Raw genomic sequence first — 25,098 nt, forward strand, 5'->3', positions numbered from 1 at the left:
CATGTATTTCATTAAGAGAATAAAAAAAATGGTAGTGTGTGTGTGTGTGTGTATGCGTGTGTGTGTGTTTTAAGGCAAAAACTGATAAGTGAATGCGTTCATTTTTCATCTAAGGTGGCCCAGAATACTAATTTTGGGTTACAGCACGCAATAGAAAGAGACATTAATTGTGGCTCTTCGAATCCACCGGAAGATAAACTTGAAGAAAATCAGATATTTGTCTCCCTTTATTTGAACAGTGAAAAACATCTGAGTTCACGTTTTTTTTTTTTAATCCTTGTTTAAAAAGTATTTTATTTAAAAAGGATATGGAATATAAGTATAAATATGGATAAATTCTTAACAATGAACAATGGAAGTACCCATTGAATAGTATTTTTATAGGTAAGTAATTTTTTGGAATTTACAAATACTTTTTTATGATCGAAGGAAGTAAAATTTCGTTGATTTTCTTTAAATCTTTTTTTTAAAGAAAACCGATTAAAAAAAAAAAACAAATATTGCATAATTTGCTGTTATTTTTTTTTTTAAATTTGGTCTTTGCTCCTTTAATTGAAAAAAAAATTAGCGTTTGAATTACATTTTTCAAGTAATTATAAGCTTCGAAAGATAGTAAGTTGAATTATTCAAGTTCTTATAACGCATTTTTAATCAACAGTGGCAATTAGTCGTACATTGATCGTACATAATTTTTAGTCGTACATTTTTTTAGTAAAACCAACTTAAAAACACACGTTAAAATCTGTTAAAACACCAAAAACTTATCCAGATAGGTAGAATAGTAAATTATCTTGCCTTTGGTAACATTTATTTGTTATATATTTGTTTATTTACAACTTTTTCGCACCTCGGTCTATTGTAAAACAAACCCAGATTATCAAACAAAGGCTCTACTACGTTCCCGATGGATATCTTAACGTAGTGATGTCAATTGTTTTGTTGATTTTCGTTGCGATAGCAACGGGGTCCGTTTGATGACATGGAAATAGTACAAAGAATCGAGTTAAAATAACGGAGCATTGAGCAATGACTGCCATTCTCTGTAACTGGCTTAATAATGGTGTCCAGCTTTCCAAGAAAGTCGGTATGTTTGTGTTTGACTTAAGTTTTATTTAAATCAAACAGTTTTTGCTTCGTCTCATTCCTTAAAAATCCATTCGAAATTTGGTTTACTACACAGACGACGAATCAAAACAAATATAATGAATCGAATAATCGCTCCCTTAGCGAAAGTGTGTGTGTGTGTGTGTGTGTGTGTGGAAGCATGACTTTACATTCGTGAGGCACTTTTATATTATAACTCGCAGGCCGCCCGGCATTGCCCGGTTGTAAAATACGCTTAAATATGATATTTTAATCAATGCAGATTTCGTATTTATTATTATATTATTTTGGACCCGATATATAGTAATGATTTAAAAAAAAAAAAAAAAAAAAGAAAAAAAAAAAAGGGTCGAAACCAAAACGTTTAGCTTACGATTTATTTTCTCCTTTGACGTTAATCCCTGAGCTATAAAGCAGGTTTGCTGCAAGGCTAAAAATTAAAACATGAACCAATAGTTATTACGTTACGCATGCATATTTGTACTGTCATCGTTCGACCTTCACCTGTCAAATTCCATTTCTTTTATTTTCATACTTTTGCGCTGATTTTCCCCGACTAAAACCCAAATAAAAAGGTTTGCGTGGGTTCGAATACCCTATATATGAAGTTTCATGTCTGCACACCAAAAACTAACAGAGGAGTTTGGTAGGCAAGATTTAAAATATATATATATATATATATATATATATATATATAGATAGATATATATATATATAAATAAATATATATATATATATATATATAAATATATATATATATATATATATATATATATATATATATATATATATATATATATATATATATATATATATATAAAATGAAAATTACAATTGAATTTACCAAAATGATCCAAGATGGTAAAATTAAAGTAAATTATAAATATTAAAGAATTAATATTTATAAAATTATCTCAGCCAGATATAAAAGCTCGATAAAATCAAATAGGAAATAGAGCTTATAATATGAGCAAACAGTTAATAAAATATGTTAAAAAAACACTTTGAAATGAGTTAAAAACATATTTAATCTGAAAAGGAAGCACTAGATAAATGGATAGTCCTTAATCCGCGGAGTTTCAAAGAAATACTCTCGTTCTCATTAGAGGGTAGGAATTAGCAAAATGCGGGATCGGATTTTGCATGCAGAAGTAATTGCAGAAGTGATTATTATGGACCATCTTCTTCCAATTACGGGATTTACTTGGATTTTACTTGGAAATTCTTTTAACTTTCCTGAAGTTTTACATTTGGATTTTACCGTCACTGGATTTTTTATCTTCCACCAGACTATCCATTCATGTGTAATCACCTTTTTCTTTACCATATTCCCTCTGCTTAACTTATTTTGTTTTCAAGTAAGATCTTTGACTTACTTGTTGTTTCATCAAATACTTCTGCATGCAAAATCCGATCCCGCATTTTGCTAATTCCTACCCTCTGATGAGAAGGAGAGTATTTCTTCGAAACTCTGCGGATTAAGGACTATCCATTTATCTAGTGTTTCCTTTTCAGATTAAATATGTTTTTAATTCATTTCAAAGTGTTTTTTTAACATATTTTATTAACTGTTTGCTCATATATATATATATATATATATATATATATATATATATATATATATATATATATATATATATAGAGAGAGAGAGAGAGAGAGAGAGAGGATTCCATCCCATCCATAGTCCTGAGTCCCTGGAGGGGCATAGGCCATCCACAACTTTGTAGATGCTTTTATTGTAAGAAGTTATTTTTTTTTTTGGAGTGAGGGTGCTGGCCCCACGTCCAACCTTTCCAGAGGGCACATACAGTGCCTAGCTTTCCCAAATGGTCTACCATCTAGTACTGGCCAGGCTCAACGTTTCTTAACTTCGGTGATCTGATGAGAACCGATGTGTCAACGTGATTGTGCCATACAGAAAGAGGTTTGTGCTTACTATAAATATTTTTACGCAAATATTACACAAATATAAATCATTTAGAATATCTGCATGGATATAATTACACGTAATAGTAAACTAAAGATGATCATCCCTTAAGAAAACGGCAAAAAAAACTAATAGGGAAATAATCCAGAGAAGAAGATCTTCCCTGACCGAGGTAATCCTACCTTTCAGTCCCTTAATTTGTCCCAGCAGTGCCATTTTGGCCAGGGACCAAATGTAACAACTGCTCCAACACTACACTCAGCATATTCAATCCCCGTCCTGTGAAGAAGAATTTTTTTCAAAACAGAATAATAAATCAGCACCGTTAGTTTCGTTAAGATTTTCTGCTCGACAGTTTAACTACTCCCAATAAAATCATTATTTCATTTTTTTAATATAAAGTTCTCCAACCCAACGACTTTCTATCTGATAGTTGAAAAGCAATTTACTATTTCATCTACGAAAACTCTCAGGCGAAACGATTTTCTATTCGACAGTTTAAATGATTCTACTTCATCTCCAAACAATTCACTATTTCACATCTTATGACAATTCTCAAGGTCAAATGATTTCTATTCGACAGTTTAAATGCTTCAACATCATTTCCAAACAATTCACTATTTCACATTTCATGACAATTTTCATGCCAAATGATTTCTATTCGACAGTTCAAATGTTTTAAAATTCTCTTCAATCAATTCACTGTTCTATCAAATTCTATTTTATTCTTTCAAAATTTACGGTTCAACTTCCATGGTGCACACGCTTTAGTTTCTCTCCTGTTTATCCCCATTAGTTTCTCCTGGTCCAGCTGAGAGAGCGGCGTATGCCACAGCCTGTCATCACCACGTGCACACAAGGGTCCTCCATGTACACATAGCATCAACAGGTGCAACCCAGCCCACCATCAGAGTTCTATCCAGTTGGTTCCTTGCTCTGAGGTTGATAGGAATTTTGCTCCACTCAATCTTAGTTTTAGAGGCAATTCTCCAGCCTCCTTAATTGCTCTCTCTTCTTCATTTTTTCTTTCCCTTTTTCTTTTCTTTTTTTTTTTTTTAAATAAATTTCTCCAACCAAGCGTCTCTCTATTTGACAGTCTAAATAGCTCACAACTAATCTCAGGTAAATCATCATTTCATCTCAATTTTCTCTTCACAACCGGCGTGAGCATCTCTCTCTCTCTCTCTCTCTCTCTCTCTCTCTCTCTCTCTCTCTCTCTCTCTCTCTCTCTCTCTCTCTCTCTCTTGTAGCAGAAACAAATAGAACTCTTTTTCTTGTGCGTCAGTGCCTCCCCTGACTGTGCGATATGGCACATACTGACCAATCAGAGACATAGCGCAGGGAGCTTCCTTACCCTCTAAGGAACTCTAACTGCTCCCGTTCCGGACGAGAAAAACGGGATGATAGAACGCTTCCATCGCCATTTGAAAGCAGCATTACGTGCTTACTCTGACCAACAGAGATGGAGCGAGTACTTACCGGTCGTCCTTCTTGGCTGTCTTGCCTCAGTCAAAGAGGACTCGGAATATTCTGCAGCTGAACTAGTCTATGGAACACCTCTATCGTTGCCAAGTCAGATGCTGACCCCGATAGAGGATACAACAACTGACTCAGCTCTGTATGTCAACAGACTACAAGCCTATCTCAGTAAGCTACCACCGATGCACCCTAGGAAACAGACCATAAAATCTTTGGTCCCGAAGGATATATCAACATGGTCTCAACTATTCCTTAGAAAGGACACAGTAAAAGCTCCCTAAACTCCACCCTACACTGGCCTTTATCGCGTGCTTTCATGCACTGATAAAACTTTTATCCTTAATATTAGTGGTAAAAAAGAGACAGTTTCCATAGATAGGGTAAAAAAAGCCTTTCTGGAAACATTAATACATGAGCCACACATTCCTCCAACATACACACAGCATCATCATACACCTGAGGTAAATGCTCCACGTGTAAAACTGTATATTTCTGTTAAAAAAGAAACTTTTCTTTCTCTCCTTTCCACCAAAATGAACGTTTTATTAAAAAAAAGGAAAAAAACACACATATTCCCCAACTTTTTACAGAAAACTAAGAAGATTTTTTTTCTCGTAAAAACAAACAAATAACTTAAATAAATTGACATTTTTATTTTTATTTTATTTATTTATTTATTTTTTTTGCTATTTGTTCTGCTAGCTTTTTCTCTGTCGGCCTTCAGCCTAAGCAAGGGGTTATGCAGCAGAAACAAATAGAACTCTTTTTCTTGTGCGTCAGTGCCTCCCCTGACTGTGCGATATGGCACATACTGACCAATCAGAGGCATAGCGTAGGGACCTTCCTTACCCTCTATGGGACTCTAACTGCTCTCGCTCTGGACGAGAAAAACTCTTTTTTTTCCAGCCAGACGCCAAAGAGAGCGGATCTATTTCCTCACTCTCCCTCTCTGCCTACACCGGTATCAACGATTCCCACTTGGGAATAACTACCGGACAAAGGCAGACAAGTTTTATCCGAGTTATATCTTTTTAGCATTTTACCCTGACTCGCTTCAATAAACCTTTTCCTTGTTAAGTTTTACAAGTTGTTTGTTCGTTTATTCAGTAGCTTGTGTCGAATTATTTATTTTATTAGGGAGTGCCCGAAAACCACTAACTCAACTCCCTAAAATGGTGACCCGACATGTACATAAGTTTACTGAATAGCGAGCCTAACTTCTTCCCCGTTTAAGCAAGGAAAAGGCGGCGAACAGAAATTCCTGTGAAATACGTTTCTCAAGAAATAATACGGACAAATTTCACACCTCTGAGAAGGATATATATATATATATATATATATATATATATATATATATATATATATATATATATATATATATATATATATATATATATATATATATATATATATAAATTCGTCACGGAAACATTTTTTTTCGTTACCGTATAAAAAAAAAAACTTTTCCCCGAGGAAAGTGTAAGACGATACCGAGAGACTTCACAAAGGCATATTTAAAAAAAAAAAAAAAACGAAAAAAGAAGACATTATTTCCTGCACCAGACTCTTTTGATCCGCGTGGTGGATATCCTAGAAAAAAAGAACGCGAGAGACACGGATAGCAGCTCGTCGTAAATGATTTGCAAAAAAAAAAAAAAAAAGTGACTAAAAGTTGTTTCCCCTCTTCTTGGGGAAAACGACGCCAGAACGCACACACATGCGAACAGGAGACAAGTAATTCAAGGGACTATTAATTCCGCGAAACAAAGAAGAGAAATTTTGCTAAAAAAAACAAAAAAACTTGCTTTCACATATCGGCCACAACGTAAGTACCGTTTAAAGAGTTCATTTACCTCCAGGTTATAGGTTACACACACAGGCACAAAAAAAAAAAAAAAAAAACAGAAAACAAAAAAAAAAAGAAAAACACCCACACACACATATTGTCCATTTTTTTTACCACTGCTCTTTTGAATCATTCTTCTAATTTATTTTCTTGTAAAATTTTTTTTTCTCTCTTTTTAGCCTGTTGAATATTTTTCTTATTTTTGCCTATGTCTAAATATTTTCCCTAAATATTTTCTCTTTTCCTCACATGGTCCTTCGATAATGTCCTTCTAGTATCCGGATAGTTTATTTATTCATTTTTTTTTTTTTTGGTCTATTTTCCTCTTAAAATGAAAACATTGCCTGCCTTTGCCGGTGACGTTTGAGTTTGGTTTGCCCAACTCAAATCATATTTTGCTGCGGACAACATTTCAGAGCAAACACGATTACATATTTTATTTAGTGCTTTCCCCACGTTTTTGACTCCTGTTGTCAAGGACTTAATAACTTACACCCCTCTTAATGCTACATATGACAGCATAAAGCGGGAGGTACTGCTCCGGACGTCAGTCTCGGCAGAAAAACGTTTTGAAACGTTGGTCCATGACGAACATTTAGGGGACCGCAGGCCAACAGAGTTACTCTGCAGAATGAGGGAAGATGGCAGAAGATGTCCCCCCCCTGACAGTACCCTAATTAAGCAGCTTTTCTTCTCAAGGCTGCCGGCACAAGTAAAGGCAATACTAGCGCCTATGATGGAGAAGCATTCCGTCGACATAGTAGCAGTGTCAGCGGATAAAGTAATGGATTTTGTGAGAGGTCCTACCACCGCAGCAATCCCTCAGCAACAGGCTGAAGTACCCGCGGGCCCTGTGGCAGATAGAAATTTAACACAAGAAGCAACATCGGTGGCTATACTTACAACCATCGAACACCTCACCAGAGAGGTTAGTAAGCTGAATATGGGCAGGCCACATTCGCCCCGACACCACTTCAAAAGCCGCTCACCTTCTTTTCCTAACCAGGGAAACTAGCTAGTGGGAAAACGAGCATGGCAAGCTTTCCACAAAATTCTAACAACCGTGCCTATTTCGTTATGGACTCTCGATCCCTAGCACATTGTTTGGTTGATACGGGTGCAGCTTGCAGTATTTGGCCACTAAAACTCATTAAAGAGAAGCCACCAGTGTCACTTATCACACTGCAAGCGGTAAATCATTCATCCATTCCCACGTATGGTCAAATTTCACATTCTCTGGACTTGGAATTATGGAGAGACTTTACATGGGTTTTTACCGTAGGGGATTTACCTTACCCCATCCTAGGGTGGACTTCCAGCATCATTTTAATTTAATGGTAGACATGCGCAGACGCCGGCTAATAGATGCTAGTATGGAACTTACCATCCCTGGCATAATGCCAAATGTCCCATCTATCAGCCCGGTATTTTTCATTGCCGCTTCAAATGATCCTTACCACGATTTGCTACACTCCTACCCGGAATTAGCAAACCTAAATTTTGTGGTGAGCAAACTCACGCACACCACAAAACACCACATCGAGACCACAGGTGCTCCTGTGTTCTCATGCCCTCGTCGCCTCCCTGCTGATAAATTTAAAGCAGCTAAGGCTGAATTCAATCATATGCTACAGTTGGGAATAATACGCCCCTCGTCCAGTCCATGGGCTTCCCCTTTGCATATGGTCTCAAAACGTGACGGAGATTGGCGTCCGACTGGGGAATACCGACGACTCAATGCCATGATGGTACCTGATCGTTACCCCAATCCCACATATACAGGATTTTGCTTCCTTGTTGCATGGTTGTAAGACCTTTTCCAAACTAGATTTGGTCAAGGCTTACCATCAAATCCCAGTAAATCCGACCGACATACCAAAGACGGCAGTAACAACTCCATTCGGAGCATTTGAATTTTTAATTATGCCTTTCGGTTTACGTAATGCTGCTATTACTTTACAACGCTTCATGGACAAAGTAATGCGTAATTTGAACTTCGTCTATAACTATATATACGGGTATATAACTCTTGTGGCAAGTGCTTCACCTGAGGAACACGTCACTCACCTCTGCCTACTGTTTGAACGGTTTCAACAATACCAGGTGAGGATTAACCCTGGTAAATGCGTTTTCAGTGCTTGCTCACTAGTTTTCCTGGGCAACATTATCAGCCCAGATGGTATCTCTGTTACCAGAAAAGGTGAAGGCTCTGCAAGACCTTCAACCACCTACTTCACTTCGCCAACTAAGGCACTTCCTCGGTCTGTTGAACTACTACAGACGCTTTATCTCACACTGTGCGGATCTTCTAGCTCCTCTTTCCGACCTGTTACGTAATAGGAAGAAGAAAAATGAGCAAATCTCACTTAATGAGGTCCAGCTCAAAGCTTTCAATGAAGTGAAAACAAAACTAGCGACAACATCTCTACTTGCACATCCTTTACCCGATGCCCAGTTTTCACTGGTCGTTGACGCATCAGGCACAACTGTAGGTTCAGTGTTGCAACAGCAGCACCAACAACAGTTACGACCTCTCGCATACTTTTCACGACAACTGAAACCAGCAGAACAACGTTACAGCACGTTTGGCCGTGAACTGCTGGCAATGTACCTCGCAGTGAAATACTTCCAACATTCACTCGAGGGTCATCAATTTGTGATTTACACTGATCACTGTCCGCTTACATACGCACTTTGTTCTAAGCCGGACAAATATTCTCCCCGCGAAACCCACCACTTGGATTTTGGATTTTGTTTCGAAATTTATCAGCGATATCCGACATGTCTCGGGTGAGCAGAACGTAGTGGCAGACGCCTTGTCTCGCCTTCCCATTAATTCTCTGTCCTCACCAGCGGATATCGATTTACAGCAAATGGCCTTAGACCAGCCTAGTCTGGACACATGGATCCATCGTCACCTGAATTTGCAACTTGCAAATTTGCATACCTGCCCGTACCTACCTTGGATATGCAGATCATCTTTGACACCTCAACGGATTCACTTCGACCATTTGTTCCAAAGACTCATCGTAGAGTTGTTTTTGACACTTTACACAACCTGGCACACCCCGGATGCAAAGCCACAGTGAAGTTGATTACAGCTAAATTTTTCTGGCCAAATATGAGGCATGATATCACTGCCTGGACACGTTCCTGTGTATTGTGCCAAAAGTCAAAGGTACACGAGCATATCCGTGCACCCCTTGGAACAGTCAGCACCCAAGACGCTTGGTTTAGCCATGTTCACATAGACTTGGTTGGACCATGGCCAGTCAGTCAGGGATTTACTTATCTCCTGACTTGCATAGACCGTTTCACATGGTGGCCTGAAGCTACTCCCCTAAATGACATTTTGGCTGAATCTGTAGTGCGAATCCTTATATCAGGCTGGATATCGTGTTACGGAGTTCCCACCACCATCACCACTGATCGTGGTGTACAATTCGAATCCCACCTATTCCAGGAACTCTCCAGGATCCTAGGGATCACACACATTCGGACAACTAGCTATCACCCAACTTCTAACGGGATGATAGAACGCTTCCATCGCCAATTGAAAGCAGTATTACGTGCTTACTCTGACCTACAGCGATGGAGCGTGTACCTACCGGTCGTCCTTCTTTGCTGTCGTGCCTCAATCAAAGAGGACTTGGATATTCTGCAGCCAAACTAGTCTATGGAACACCTCTATCGTTGCCAGGTCAGATGCTGACCCCGATAGAGGATACAACAACTGACTCAGCTCTGTATGTCAACAGACTACAAGCCTATCTCAGTAAGCTACCACCGATGCACCCTAGGGAACAGACCATAAAATCTTTGGTCCCGGAGGACATATCAACATGGACTCACGTGTTCCTTAGATAGGACGCAGTAAAAGCTCTCCTAACTCCACCCTACACTGGCCCTTATCGCGTGCTTTCATGCACTGATAAAACTTTTATTATTGATATTAGTGGTAAAAAAGAGACTGTTTCCACAGATAGGGTAAGAAGAGCCTTTCTGGACACATTAATACATGAGCCACACATTCCTCCAACATACACACCGCATCATCATACACCTGAGGTAAATGCTCCACGTGTAAAACTGTATATTTCTGTTAAAAAAGAAACTTTTCTTTCTCTCCTTTCTACAAAAAAGAACGTTTTATTAAAAAAAAGGAAAAAAAACACGCATATTCCCCAACTTTTTACAGAAAACTAAGAAGATTTTTTTTCTCGTAAAAACAAACAAATAACTTAAATAAATTGACATTTTTATTTTTATTTTATTTATTTATTTATTTTTTTTTGCTATTTGTTCTGCTAGCTTTTTCTCTGTCGGCCTACAGCCTAAGCAAGGGGTTATGCAGCAGAAACAAATAGAACTCTTTTTCTTGTGCGTCAGTGCCTCCCCTGACTGTGCGATATGGCACATACTGACCAATCAAAGGTATAGCGCAGGGACCTTCCTTACCCCCTAAGGAACTCTAACTGCTTCTTCTCCGGACGAGAAAAACTCTTTTTTTTTCCCAGCCAGACGCCAAAGAGAGCAGATCTGTTTCCTCACTCTCCCTCTCTGCCTACACCTGTATCGACGATTCCCACTTGGGAATAACTACCGGGCAAAGGCAGACAAGTTTTATCCGAGTTATATCTTTTTTGGCATCTTACCCTGACTCGCTTCAATAAACCTTTTCCCTGTTAAGTTTTATGAAGTTGTTTGTTCATTTATTCAGTAGCTTGTGTCAAATTATTTATTTTCTTAAGGAGTGCCCGAAAAGCACTAACTCAGTTCCCTAAACTCTCTCTCTCTCTCTCTCTCTCTCTCTCTCTCTCTCACTTATTTGGTCTTTCGATCTCATGATGCATTATTCTCAGCGATTTACTGTTGACCACTCACCAGTGGATCGCGAAATTGGCTATGCATCGTGGATGGAGCAGAGAGATCACATATCTATGGCATTTATATTACCTCATGCCTCTTTCTCTGGCATCTCATGCAGACATACCCCATATCTCATTAAACCTTTGACCACTTAATTCTTCCTGCCTTTATAGCCAGTGCACCTTGCGCATTTTTCAACTTTCACGTCTCCAACATAAGTTTCTTTGCATCGCCAACACGCGACGTCATCGACGTGCCGTTCCCTAATGGCTGGGAACTTCGTAAAATTCCTTATTTTTTCCTCTCTATCTCTTGACAGCCCATACCGGTCTATAACAACAGACTATGATTAAACTATACGAACAAAATCACACATTTCGTGTTTACCTTAAACCAATTAAACCTTACGAAAACAAATCGTACTTTATTTCATTCTGCTTTAAAACTGTTAACTGTTAACTGTCGCTGTCTCTTTTCTTCCTTATTTCTTTTCTTTGTTCATTTCTACTACATCTCTTTTTTTTTCTCTCTCTTTAAAACCTGTTCGCTCATCGCATAAATATACAGTGTCTCTTATCTTTCCCTGTTTAGTTTACCTATCTCTTTTCTCTGTGTCGCTCTCTCTCTCTCTCTCTTTTTTCCCTTAAACGATTACACAACCGTCATTCAATTCCATTTTATTTCTTTTTTTCTTCCTTTACTTTTTTCTTTTTAAAACTGTCTATTTTCTTTCTTTTTTTTCTTTTTTTTAACTTTCAAAGCGAGGCTGACGTTCGGGGCTTCAATTACTATTCTTTGATACCCTTCCTACGAGACCTTCGCCCGCACCTTTATCTAATCCAACAGACTGCTACTCGTGATGGATGAGGGACAGGGACACTCTTATGTCCCATTAATTCGCCCGTACCTGTGTGCAGAGTATATCAAAGAATAGTAATGAAAGTTTCAGTGAAATTAAGACGTAACGTGCGCATAGACTATGAATTGACTTTTAATGGTTCTGTTGCAGTCAGTGCACTCATGTCACACGTATATTATCTGCCTTTTTTTTAGAATTTTATTTGTTTTAATCATATTTCTCATATTGCCGTCTGGATTTAAGGCTAGTAGTAGAATTGAGTAAAGGCATATATTTTTAAAAATTACTTTTCAGTTAGAATGAAAATAAAAGTTTATTCGTATTTGACTCGATTTCAAAAACAGATTTTTGCCCATCGTCCTTAATGTTCAGAAACAATCTATGATAATTAATGTTTCTGATCAAACTTTAGGATAAGGATAGTTATGAAAGCAATTCAGAAAACAAATAAATAAAATGAAAAAACGCACATCCTTTCTTAATTTGACAACTAACCCTAAGTCCGAATGGCAATACAAAAACGATATTAAAAAATCTATCTTTTTTTATGTTATCGATCAACTATTTTATTCGGAGTGGATAAACTTTTAGGGATAGTTAAAGTTCAATTTTACCTATTTCTTACCCATTAAATTTAATTCTAGCCAGAAATTACTTTTGCTTCTACCAATTTTTAAGTCCAAAATCACTTTTGAATGGATCTCTCCCACCCCGTTATTAGTCCAAATAAACTAAATTGTTGTTCTGCAAATTTAAGCTTTTACGCTGTCAAAATTAATTTTTTATCTAAAATTAAACTATATTGGTTAAAATCACAAATTAGTTCAGTTTTTTCCCTCATACACCAAAGAAACAATATATTTTTTTAACTGTGCCATAAATTGTGCCATTAATTGTGCCATTACTTGTGTCATTAATTGTGCCATTGAACCCAATAATTTGGTAAAAATCCACGATTATAAAATAAAATACAAATTAAAATAATCTATCAATATTATAAATGTTTTCTATGCGAAAATATTCAAATCAATTGTTACATTTGTAATTATCACAGTCAATTGGAGCTTTAAATGCCTTTCATTTTTTCAAATATCGTCTTCAAAAATACAGACGATATTTGAAAAAATGAAAATAGTTTCATGTTCGTTTTAACAACAACAACAACAACAACAACAACAACAACAACAGAAAACGGAAAACTAAAACTTTAATTGAAAATAATATGAAAAGTATTTCTTGAAAAATTTGTTTCAATTTCTATTTCCTTTAGCAATGTCACAATTATCTCTACCTTTGTTTCAATGGATGATGTCACAAAATGATGACGTCATATGCTGCGCACGAGAATCGACAACACAAGAGAAAAGATCCACTTAATTTTAGTAGTATACTAGAGGCTCAAATCCTTCTCTTTGTCTCTCTCTTTATATATATATATATATATAAATATATATATATATATATATATATATATATATATATATAAAGAACAAGTAGTTAATAAAACATGTTCAAAACACTTCGAAAAAGAGTTAAAAAAACATATTTAATTTAAAACATGAAGCACAAAATAAGTGGATAGTCCTTAATCCGCAGAGTTTCAAAGAAATACTTTCCTTCTCATCAAAGGCGAGGATTTAGCAAAATTTGGGATTGGATTTTGCTTGCAAAAGTATTTGATGAAAATACAAGTAAGTCATAGATCTTACTTGGTAACAAATAGTGAAAGAGAGGGAATATGATGAAGAAAAAGGTGATTTCACATGAATGGATAGTCTGGGTAAGGGTAAAATATCCAATAACGGTAAAATCCAAAATCAAAATCCAAAAAAGTTGGTTAAATTTCCATTTCCACAAGTAAAATCCAAGGGAATTGCGTAATTGGAAGATGGTCCAAAGTAATCAAAAAGGAAGAAATCCATGAAACAATTCACAAGTGGGGACAAGGAAAAAATGTGCGTAGAAAAAAGAATTTAAAACGACTGTCAAGGCTGGGCTAAATTTGGAGAATGAGTAAAGAAGATGAAGAAGAAAAAATGAATGGAGATTGAGTTAATATTAGAATAGAAAAGCCAATATCAAAATGACCTAGACAAGATGACGTTGAAAAGGCGCCAAAATTTAAAGCAAAAATGGGGTCAACTGAAATTTACAAGTTATTACTTAAGAATTAAATTATCAGCAGGAGTAATTAAAGGAAGCAAATGAATTAATGATATACATACATACATACATACATAAATACATACATACATACATATGTATATATGAATACATACAGTTACACACACACACACACACACACACACACACACACACACATATATATATATATATATATATATATATATATATATATATATATATATATGTATTTATATAAAATGGGTTAATAAATTCCAACGAAAGAAAGATGTATATTTAAATAAGGGAGTAGTCACCAACAATTTCTGACGAGGACGCTTCAGACCGTCTGAAACGTACGTAAACGATTTCAATGACTTAAAAACATTATTACAATGATCCAAACATAATTCTCAATGAAAAACCAAGACACGGAATAATAAAATAATGTTAAAAAATACACATTGTTGGTGACTACTCCCTCATTTAAATATATATATGTATATATACAACAAACACACCGATATATATATACACACATATATATACATACATATAAGTAAATAGATGAGTAAATAAATAAATAAGGAGTTGAAAAAAACTTTAAAAAAATAATTAAGGGGAGAAGATGACCGGTATCTACAAATTCCGGAATAAGGCAAATAAGTATGTAAGTAAATGCACATAGTAAAATATAAGTAAACATACATTCAGAAAATAAATGTGTAGGTAGATGGATATATTTGATTGATAGGAATGTTTAAACACTAAAACAGAGATTGCAGATGTAAAACCGGCCAAAAAAGAAGAAATAAAGAATTACAATGAAAATTACAGAATTATAAAATACTAAGAAAGTATTTAGAAAAAACGATAATGTCATAGAAAAATATATATATATCTGAAAGGTTAAATTAATAGCTATATAATTTCAAATTTACCATATTTAAATTTGGACTTATGTTTGCAGTAGGAGATCAGTTCGTTTTTAGAGTTTATTATATTACTACTTTGAGGGGAAGTAATTATAGTTATAGCTTTGGTTGTGCAGAGGCGACATGACTTAGAGCCTGGAGTATGACTTAACCTTTTTTAGGATAGTCCATTTAATTGAGAAGGGGGTATTGTTAGAATTATATTTTTTAATTAAAGTGGTTAGAGAAGTTCCTTGGTTATTATTAGAATTTTGGGTGTTAAAAAAAGAAGTGTGTTTCATATTCTTTTATTAATTAATGCTGAAGTAGCTCCGATATATGTATGTACTTTATTAATAACTCGAGGTCTGAAATTAATATTAATTTGCTGATTTGTACTGGGGAAATAGTTTGAATTTTGTTCATTGTGATGAATAAAGGGCGGGACAATGATTGTAAGAGGACTGTTTTGGAGGGGATAATGAGTGTTGTTAGTATTAGGGTGGCTGTTAGGAGAAATATTATTATTCTCATTATTATTATTATTATTATTATTATTATTATTATTATTATTATTATTGCTAGTTGTATGATTGTAAATAGAGGGGCTGCTTGAATGGTCTATTGGATTAGTAACCATATCAGATGGAGGGTGGGAAGAGGGATAACTTGATGACAAAATATTAGTGTCTGTTATGGGAGGATTGCGTGGGAGCTCTGTAATTGTGCATGAATATATAACATCTTTATGGATGTAATCATTGAGTGGGCAAAGATGTTTGTTATTACAATTGCAGATAGTTTTGGGTTTAATTGAGAAAGGGATTTTTGGGCTGATTTAATTTTTTTTGTTATTAGATGTTAAGATTATTTGTACTAAATTAGGCATAGTTGAATAAGAAATCCTTATTGTTTTTATTGAAAATAGAACTATATCTGTGTGGGTATTTGAAAGAGTTTTGTACAATGTTGAAGAATTCCTTAGGTATGTTGGTTTTGACATTTAGGCTAAATGGAGGATTAAATCAAATAGTTTTCTTTCTCCTGATGCATCTGGGTGGGTTAGAGCCACCTGTAGGTTATACATCACACACACACACACACACACACACACACACACACACACACACACACACACACACACACACACACACACACACACACATATATATATATATATATATATAACTAGTTTCGTTCACTACAGTGTCTGTTGTGACTAAATAGTCCAATTTTAGATTTTCAGCTACGTTGGCAGTTGCTGCAGGTGCAGTCAACGGTAGGGATAGTGGGGGTGGCAAGAGTGGACTGTATCCTCTCTTGTCTCTTTTTTCTCTGGTTTCTCTTTTCCTTACATTGTCTGTCTCTCTTCTGTTCTGCTAATTTGATGACGTCCTTGACCTTTGCTCACCAGGCTGTGCGATCAGGTGTTTCTGACTCGAGATCTTCAGTCAAGTCTTCAGGTCTCCGTTGCAGGTGTCCTTGTAGCGCAGAATTGGTTGTCTGATTGTCCATGTTCCAGAGACAAGCTCACCATACAGGATCTCCTTTGGGATGCGACCAGCTTCCATCCTGCACACATGATCGAGCCAATGCTTGAGTTAGAATGGCAAACATGCTTGGTATGCCAGCTTGAGACGACTATGTTTGTGACTTGATCCTGCCAGGAGATGCCTAAAAGACGTCTGAGGTTGCATATGTGGAAAGCATTCAGTCTTCATTCTTGATGTGAGTACAAAGTCCAGGACTCACTGCTATAAAGAAGAGTACTCAGCATGCAGGCCTGGTATACTCTCATCTTTGTGTTTAGCGTTAGCAATATGTTGCCCCACATTCTTTTTGCTAGATGGGCCATGGCAGTGGCTACTTTACCTATCCTTATGTTGAGTTCTGCGTCCAGAGACAAATTACTGGTGATGGTGGAGCCAAGGTATGTGAACTTGTCTAGCACCTTCAAGGTATGGTCGCCAATAGTGGTTTTAGGGGTGGTGTTGATATCTTGCCTCATAATGTTTTTTTTTTCAGACTGATGGTGAGGCCGAACAATGTGCATAAGTTCGTAAAGCAGAAGATGAGTCATTAAAGACTTTCCTCAGAGTGAGCAACGAGAGCTGCACCATCTGCAAAGAGCATCTCTCTAAGGAGCACTTTGTGCACCCTCGTCTACTCTCTAAGACGGGCATGATTGAATAGGTTGCCATCACTTCTAGTGTGGTGAAAGATGCCGTCATCTGACTCGCGGAATATGTAGCACAGGAACAAAGAGAAGAAGATGCCAAAGAGTGTAGGCGCCAAGACACGGCTTTGCTTCAAGCCTCTCTTGATTGGGAAGGGGTCCGAGGAAGATCTGTTGTACTGGACAGTGCCCATTATGCCATAGTGAAATGATATAATAAGAAGTTTGGGACTTTTCTGTACGTGGCTGATGTCTTATCGCTGAGCTGTCTTTTGTATTCCAAGAGAACTGCTCCTTTTGTAGTGATGCAGTCTTTGTTCTTCTTTTCCCTTTTCCCAAATGTGTCAATGGTAGCCTTATACACAGCATCCCAGATTAAATCCCAACGCACCTGGGCGCAGTCTATGATGCAATCATCCAGAGCCTTGTTGATGGTTTTGGAAAAATGTTCACGGGGTTCCTGCATCATCACTCTTGCTGTGTCAGCATGAGAATGACAATTCTGCTTAGAGCGATGGATTAGTCAAGGATGAAGACACACCTTGTTGGAATTGCTTGGGTCGCAGTAACTGTGTGTAAGAAGCAACTGGTTCAGCATGATAACAAAATGTGATGACAAAATTCAGCTGGTGTCAATGCTTGAATCTGGAATGTCTCCAGGACATTCTGTGGTGTAACTCGGCTCCAAAGAAGGCGTTGGTAATGCACAGGTTTCTGTAGGAGAAGAGCTCTAGTAGCTGCTGGCTGTTTTCATTAAGCTTGCTAATGCCAAAATGTCCAATGCAGTGTGGCCAAGAGTTGTGGTCGGCACCAACCTGTGCGTGTATATATATATATATATATATATATATATATATATATATATATATATATATATATATATATATATATATATATGAGCAAGATCAGAGATACGCACCTGTACAACTCATACTTTCTATTGATCGAAGTTATGACAACAGGACCATTGCCAGCACCTCCCTCAAAATGTAAATCCGGACGGTTCAATGCTTGAGGGCATAACTCAAAGTTTCTGGCCACAGTTATGGTCTTTGGTGTGGTTTCAAGTGAGGGCCACATCTTTGAAGTCGGCTTGAAAGTGTACCTGAATATGCTAAAGAGTGTGGGATCCCCTGGTGCAATCTGGTCATGGAATTCTCACTTAGTTTTAGGCACAGATAGAGAGTAAGAGAATTGTTGATAGTGATTGTAGCTAGTTTGGTGTTTATCGCCAATAACTTACAGGGAAGGGGGACCATAAAGTGATGCTCAGTCAAACACCTGCCTTTATTGTTAATTAAAAGACAATTATTTTAGTTTCGAAATTGTTATGCTTTTATGATTTTACTAGCAGGACCTGTGGAAATTCCACAGCGAACTCTTTCATATGTAATATATGGATGTTGGCATTCTGTGGATGTTCAACATAAATGGAGATGTTCTGATATTATTGTAGCTCTTTTATTAAAACTGTAAAAGTATTTATCTAAGCTAGCAGGGACGCCCAGCATAGCCCAGTCGTAAAATACGGTTATATATTATATTGATATTTTAATTTATGCAAATTTTGTATACATTATTATAGAGTCAATTTTCTATCGATTTTTATATATTATAAAGTGTCGATTTCAGAAGTAAAAGTATATATCTATATGACTTGGGTGCATCAGCTTGAATCAAAACCGAAACCAAAACTTATGAAGAAAAAATGTGTATGTATATATATATAACTTGAGTTCCATCAGTTATAATTGAAACCGAAACAAAAACTTATGAAGAATTTTCGGCATAATTATTTATTACAAGAAATGGAAAGTCATAACAATTAAACGACAGTCAGTTGGAAGGAAAAAAGATGTAAGCATGACACACAAAATAACACACGTTATCGTATCAATACATAGATGATTTCATAACAAAATAACACACACGTTATCGTATCAATACATAGATGATTTCATTTACTCAAATTAAAGCACTTTTAATCTACTTTTCAGACATCTCCAATTTTTCCAAAGACTTCTCTTCAGGCTACCTCCTTGGGGAGGTGCTGCATAAGTATCAACTTCAAGATGACTTTGACCAGTTTTCGCATACAACGTAAGTTATTCTCTCTTTCTCTCTCTCTCTCTCTCTCTCTCTCTCTCTCTCTCTCTCTCTCTCTCTCTCTCTATTACATGTATTTATAAATATTTTGATTTGTGAAATTTGTTTTATTCATCAGAATTAATTTTCAATTTTTAAATAATAATTTTAGCATTGAGGCAAAAAAAAAATGTATGTCATTAAAATCATTAATGTTGAGCTTTTCATATAATCGTCTGTGGCCCTACACTCTTCAACACTCGCAAAATAAGGAGCAAATATCAAATGCTATATATCTTTAGCCTTTATCATAGATTGATTATGATTGGCTAACAATGAAAGTCCACCATGAAACTTTCTTCATGGAATTTTCATTTAGTTTTAGGCATAGATATAAAGATAGAAATTATTGACAGTGGTTGTAGCTAGAAAAGTGTTTCTTGTGAATGCTTTGCATCATATATGATTCGACAGTTTTTGGCTGTGAACTTAGCAGCAAGAGAATACCGACAAAAATGTACTTAGATTCTGCAAATCAGTTTTAAATCTATAATGTGAGGAAATTCAAAGATTCATACAATCATTGGATTTGAACTTCATAAATGAAGTTCAGATCCAATGATTGCATTCTCTTTTGTGTTAATAGCATTAGAAATGGTATGAATCTTTGAATTTTCTCACATTATAGATAACCGAGCAACTTGTGTTTAATACCGTGTGTTCAATGAATAGCCATCTTGGATTTTGTTTCTCATGGCCTGGCCTGGCCTGGGGTGAATAGAAGAACAGACATGCTGATTCCCAATCCCAATCCCTTATTTATCCTGGAACCCCAAAACTAACAGAAATTAGACCATTCCTATAATGAACTGGTCCCTGTTGATTTTGCGGTGGAAGTTAAGTTCTGTGCAGTTCTAGGAGGTCTACCCTCCCAAACTTTGCCTTCTCTCTTTGAAGTACCCTCACCGAGGAATACCGGCAGGACTGCCCAGGCACTTTTTGTAGGTCAGAGTGCCCCTCTTCTGGGGCGCTGACTTCTCAATCCCATATTTCAACCCTGGTATCTTGCAGTAGGAGAAAATTAAATACCACTTAGTTACTCCCAGGTATATCCTGGCCTGGCGTGGTGTTATTTCAGAATTGCATCTCTGGGTTAAATAGAATCTGCCCTGGACATATCATGAAACTGCAGCCAATGTAATACATATACATTTACTGTAAGTAAATAGAAGAATACAGCCTCATTGAAAATTCACAGCATCAATTGATTTAATTCTGTGAGCACTTTTCATAAAAAATGTTAAATTTAGGTATAAAACATTCTTTTTTAATGTATTTACATAAAAAAATAATTCAATAAAAAAATAATTAATTCAAAACATATTTTCTTTAACTGATTATAGAATTTCCAAGAGTTCTAGTTTAATTTATCTGTCTAATTATTTAAATTTATATTTCCGAAAGCAGCTGATCATTCAACTTCAAATTTATTTTATGTCATGTGATTAAACTAACCAATCAGATTAATCTACCCCCAGATGAGGCGACTACTGATCCCCAAACATCATATCATTCATATCGAATTATTCAGCTAACAATATCTACACTTAACTTCCAAACAACATTACTTTAAGGAATATGTAACAGAATGTCATTCTGCAATTCTCATAGGAGTTGTTAGTATACTGAATTTCACCCCCTTAGTTACTGATACACCTAGGTTCATTCTGACGCAAAGTGGTATTACCTGTCAGAGTCCTATCCATGGGTTAAATAGAATCTGTCCTAGACATGACATAAAACTGTATCTAATGTACCTATTTACTATGCCTCCCCATGGGACAGAGTTAGACACCAGGGTCGTTTTTTAACGTGGAGAAAAGGTACAAAAATAAAAATTGTCTCAGTCGTGAAGAATTTCTCCTCCACCGAAAGAAAACAAGAAATAGAAGTGCAGCATCTGAAGAACAGATACTACACTTTGAGGTATTTATTTGCTCCCCCACTGAGCAAATTAGGCACAAGGCCGATTTTTAAAGTGAGAAGTGAAGGGGAAATGGGGACCAACTCCCCGGGGAGTAGGGGAGCTGGATAGTGACAATTGGTATGAAGAGTTGCCCCTACATTGATCAAGGTCTTATATGTGGGGTTGCCCCCACATATGGCCTTTGCTTGCAGTATCTGCCAGAACAGATGGTATTTATTTGCTCCCCCACCGAGCAAATTAGGCACAAGGCCGATTTTTAATGTGAGGAGTGAAGGGAGGGGGAAGGGAAAAAGGGGGCCAGCTCCCGATAGGTGGGAAATGGGAGCTGGTTAACGGTCAGGCATGTGGGGTTGCACCCACATCTGGTCTTTGCTTGCAGTATCTGCCGGAACAGATACTACACTTTTTATTTATTTGCTTCCCCACTGAGCAAATAAGGCAGGAGGCCGTTTTTTAATGTGGAGATAGGGGGAAGGGGGAGGGAAAGAGGGGATCCAGCTCCCGAGAGGTGGGAAGTGGGAGCTGGATTAGACACTGTTGGTATGAAGGGTTACCCCTTCAGTGACCAAGGTCAGATATGTTGGGTTACCCCCACATATGGCTTTGCTAGTCATAGTTGGTCTGTGCTAGTCATAGCTTTGCAGCATCTGCCGGAACAGATGGTATTTATTTGCTCCCCCACCGAGCAAATTAGGCACAAGGCCTATTTTTAATATGAGGAGTGAAGGGAGGGGGAAGGGAAAAAGGGGACCAGCTCCAAAGAGGTGGGAAATGGGAGCTGGTTAAAGGTCAGGCATATGGGGTTGCCCCCACATCTGGTCTTTGCTAGTCATAGCTAGTCATAGCTTGCAGCATCTGCCGGAACAGATGGTATTTATTTGCTCCCCCACCGAGCAAATTAGGCACAAGGCCGATTTTTAATGTGAGGAGTGAAGGGAGGGGGAAGGGAAAAAGGGGACCAGCTCCTGAGAGGTGGGAAATGGGAGCTGGTTAAAGGTCAGGCATGTGGGGTTGCCCCCACATCTGGTCTTTGCTAGTCATAGCTAGTCATAGCTTGCAGCATCTGCCGGAACAGATGGTATTTATTTGCTCCCCTACCGAGCAAATTAGGCACAAGGCCGATTTTTAATGTAAGGAGTGAAGGGAGGGGGAAGGGAAAAAGGCGACCAGCTCCGGAGAGGTGGGAAATGGGAGCTGGTTAAAGGTCAGGCATGTGGGGTTGCCCCCACATCTGGTCTTTGCTAGTCATAGCTAGTCATAGCTTGCAGCATCTGCTGGAACAGATGGTATTTATTTGCTCCCCCACCGAGCAAATTAGGCACAAGGCCGATTTTTAATGTGAGGAGTGAAGGGAGGGGGAAGGAAAAAAGGGGACCAGCTCCCGAGAGGTGGGGAATGGGAGCTGGTTAAAGGTCAGGCATGTGGGGTTGCCCCCACATCTGGTCTTTGCTAGTCATAGCTTGCAGCATCTGCCGGAACAGATGGTATTTATTTGCTCCCCCACCGAGCAAATTAGGCACAAGGCCGATTTTTAATGTGAGGAGTGAAGGGAGGGGGAAGGGAAAAAGGGGACCAGCTCCCGAGAGGTGGGAAATGGGAGCTGGTTAAAGGTCAGGCATGTGGGGTTGCCCCCACATCTGGTCTTTGCTAGTCATAGCTAGTCATAGCTTACAGTATCTGCCGGAACAGATGGTATTTATTTGCTCCCCCATCGAGCAAATTAGGCACAAGGCCGATTTTTAATGTGAGGAGTGAAGGGAGGGGAAGGGAAAAAGGGGACCAACTCCCGAGAGGTGGGAAATGGGAGCTGGTTAATGGTCAGGAATGTGGGGTTGCCCCCACATCTGGTCTTTGCTAGTCATAGCTAGTCATAGCTTGCAGTATCTGCCGGAACAGATGGTATTTATTTGCTCCCCCACCGTGCAAATTAGGCACAAGGCCGATTTTTAATGTGAGGAGTGAAGGGAGTGAGAAGGGAAAAAGGGGACCAGCTCCCGAGAGGTGGGAAATGGGAGCTGGTTAAAGGTCAGGCATGTGGGGCTGCCCCCAAATCTGGTCTTTGCTAGTCATAGCTAGTCCTAGCTAGTCATAGCTTGCAGCATCTGCCGGAACAGATGGTATTTATTTGCTCCCCCACCGAGCAAATTAGGCACAAGGCCGATTTTTAATGTGAGGAGTGAAGGGAGGGGGAAGGGGAAAAGGGGACCAGCTCCCAAGAGGTGGGAAATGCGAGCTGGTTAAAGGTCAGACATGTGGGGTTGCCCCCACATCTGGTCTTTGCTAGTCATAGCTAGTCATAGCTTGCAGTATCTGCCGGAACAGATGGTATTTATTTGCTCCCCCACCGAGCAAATTAGGCACAAGGCCGATTTTAAATATGAGGAGTGAAGGGAGGGGGAAGAGAAAAAGGGGACCAGCTCCCAAGAGGTGGGAAATGGGAGCTGGTTAAAGGTTAGGCATGTGGGGTTGCCCCCACATCTGCTCTTTGCTAGTCATAGCTAGTCATAGCTTGCAGCATCTGCCGGAACAGATGGCATTTATTTGCTCCCCCACCGAGCAAATTAGGCACAAGGCCGATTTTTAATGTGAGTAGTGAAGGGAGGGGGAAGGGAAAAAGGGGACCAGCTCCTGAGAGGTGGGTAATGGGAGCTGGTTAAAGGTCAGGCATGTGGGGTTGCCCCCACATCTGGTCTTTGCTAGTCATAGCTTGTCCTAGCTAGTCATAGCTTGCAGTATCTGTCGGAACAGATGGTATTTATTTGCTCCCCCACCGAGCAAATTAGGCACAAGGCCGATTTTTAATGTGAGGAGTGAAGGGAGGGGGAAGGGGAAAAGGGGACCAGCTTCCGAGAGGTGGGAAATGGGATCTGGTTAAAGGTCAGACATGTGGGGTTGCCCCCACATCTGGTCTTTGCTAGTCATAGCTAGTCATAGCTTGCAGTATTTGCCGGAACAGATGGTATTTATTTGCTCCCCCATCGAGCAAATTAGGCACAAGGCCGATTTTTAATGTGAGGAGTGAAGGGAGGGGGAAGGGGAAAAGGGGACCAGCTTCCGAGAGGTGGGAAATGGGAGCTGGTTAAAGGTCAGACATGTGGGGTTGCCCCCACATCTGGTCTTTGCTAGTCATAGCTAGTCATAGCTTGCAGCATCTGCCGGAACAGATACTACACTTTTATATTTATTTGCTTCCCCACGTAGCAAATTAGGCAGGAGGCCGTTTTTTAATGTGGAGATAGGGGGAGGGGGAGGGAAATGGGGATCCAGCTCCCGAGAGGAGGGAAGTGGGAGCTGGATTAGAAACTTGGTATGAAGGGTTGCCCCTTCAGTGACCAAGGTCAGATATATGGGGTTACCCCCACATATGGTCTTTGCTAGTCATAGCTGGTCTGTGCTAGTCATAGCTTTGCAGTATCTGCCGGAACAGATGGTATTTATTTGCTCCCCCACCGAGCAAATTATGCACAAGGCCGATTTTTAATGTGAGGAGTGAAGGGAGGGGGAAGGGAAAAAGGGGACCAACTCCGGAGAGGTGGGAAATGGGAGCTGGTTAATGGTCAGGCATGTGGGGTTGCCCCCACATCTGGTCTTTGCTAGTCATAGCTAGTCATAGCTTGCAGTATCTGCCGGAACAGATGGTATTTATTTGCTCCCCCACCGAGCAAATTAGGCACAAGGCCGATTTTTAATGTAAGGAGTGAAGGGAGGGGGAAGGGAAAAAGGGGAC

General features: G+C 38.4%; 1 protein-coding gene across 1 annotated transcript in view; it reads left to right on the forward strand.

Moving 5' to 3' along the window:
- Nucleotides 1-958: 958 nt before the first annotated feature.
- LOC145245909 (sperm flagellar protein 2-like) overlaps nucleotides 959-25,098 on the forward strand; it is a 246,690-nt gene continuing 222,550 nt past the window's right edge. Inside the window, exons 1-2 of the mRNA XM_080107652.1 lie at nucleotides 959-1,084; nucleotides 19,297-19,399. Of these exons, the coding sequence (XP_079963778.1) occupies nucleotides 1,027-1,084; nucleotides 19,297-19,399 (161 nt within the window). The 5' untranslated portion in view covers nucleotides 959-1,026. The remainder of the gene's footprint in view (nucleotides 1,085-19,296; nucleotides 19,400-25,098) is intronic.

This window comes from Euprymna scolopes, chromosome 23 (assembly GCF_053919585.1).
Source record: "Euprymna scolopes isolate OS-2025 chromosome 23, ASM5391958v1, whole genome shotgun sequence".
In the NCBI taxonomy this organism is placed as follows: domain Eukaryota; kingdom Metazoa; phylum Mollusca; class Cephalopoda; order Sepiida; family Sepiolidae; genus Euprymna; species Euprymna scolopes.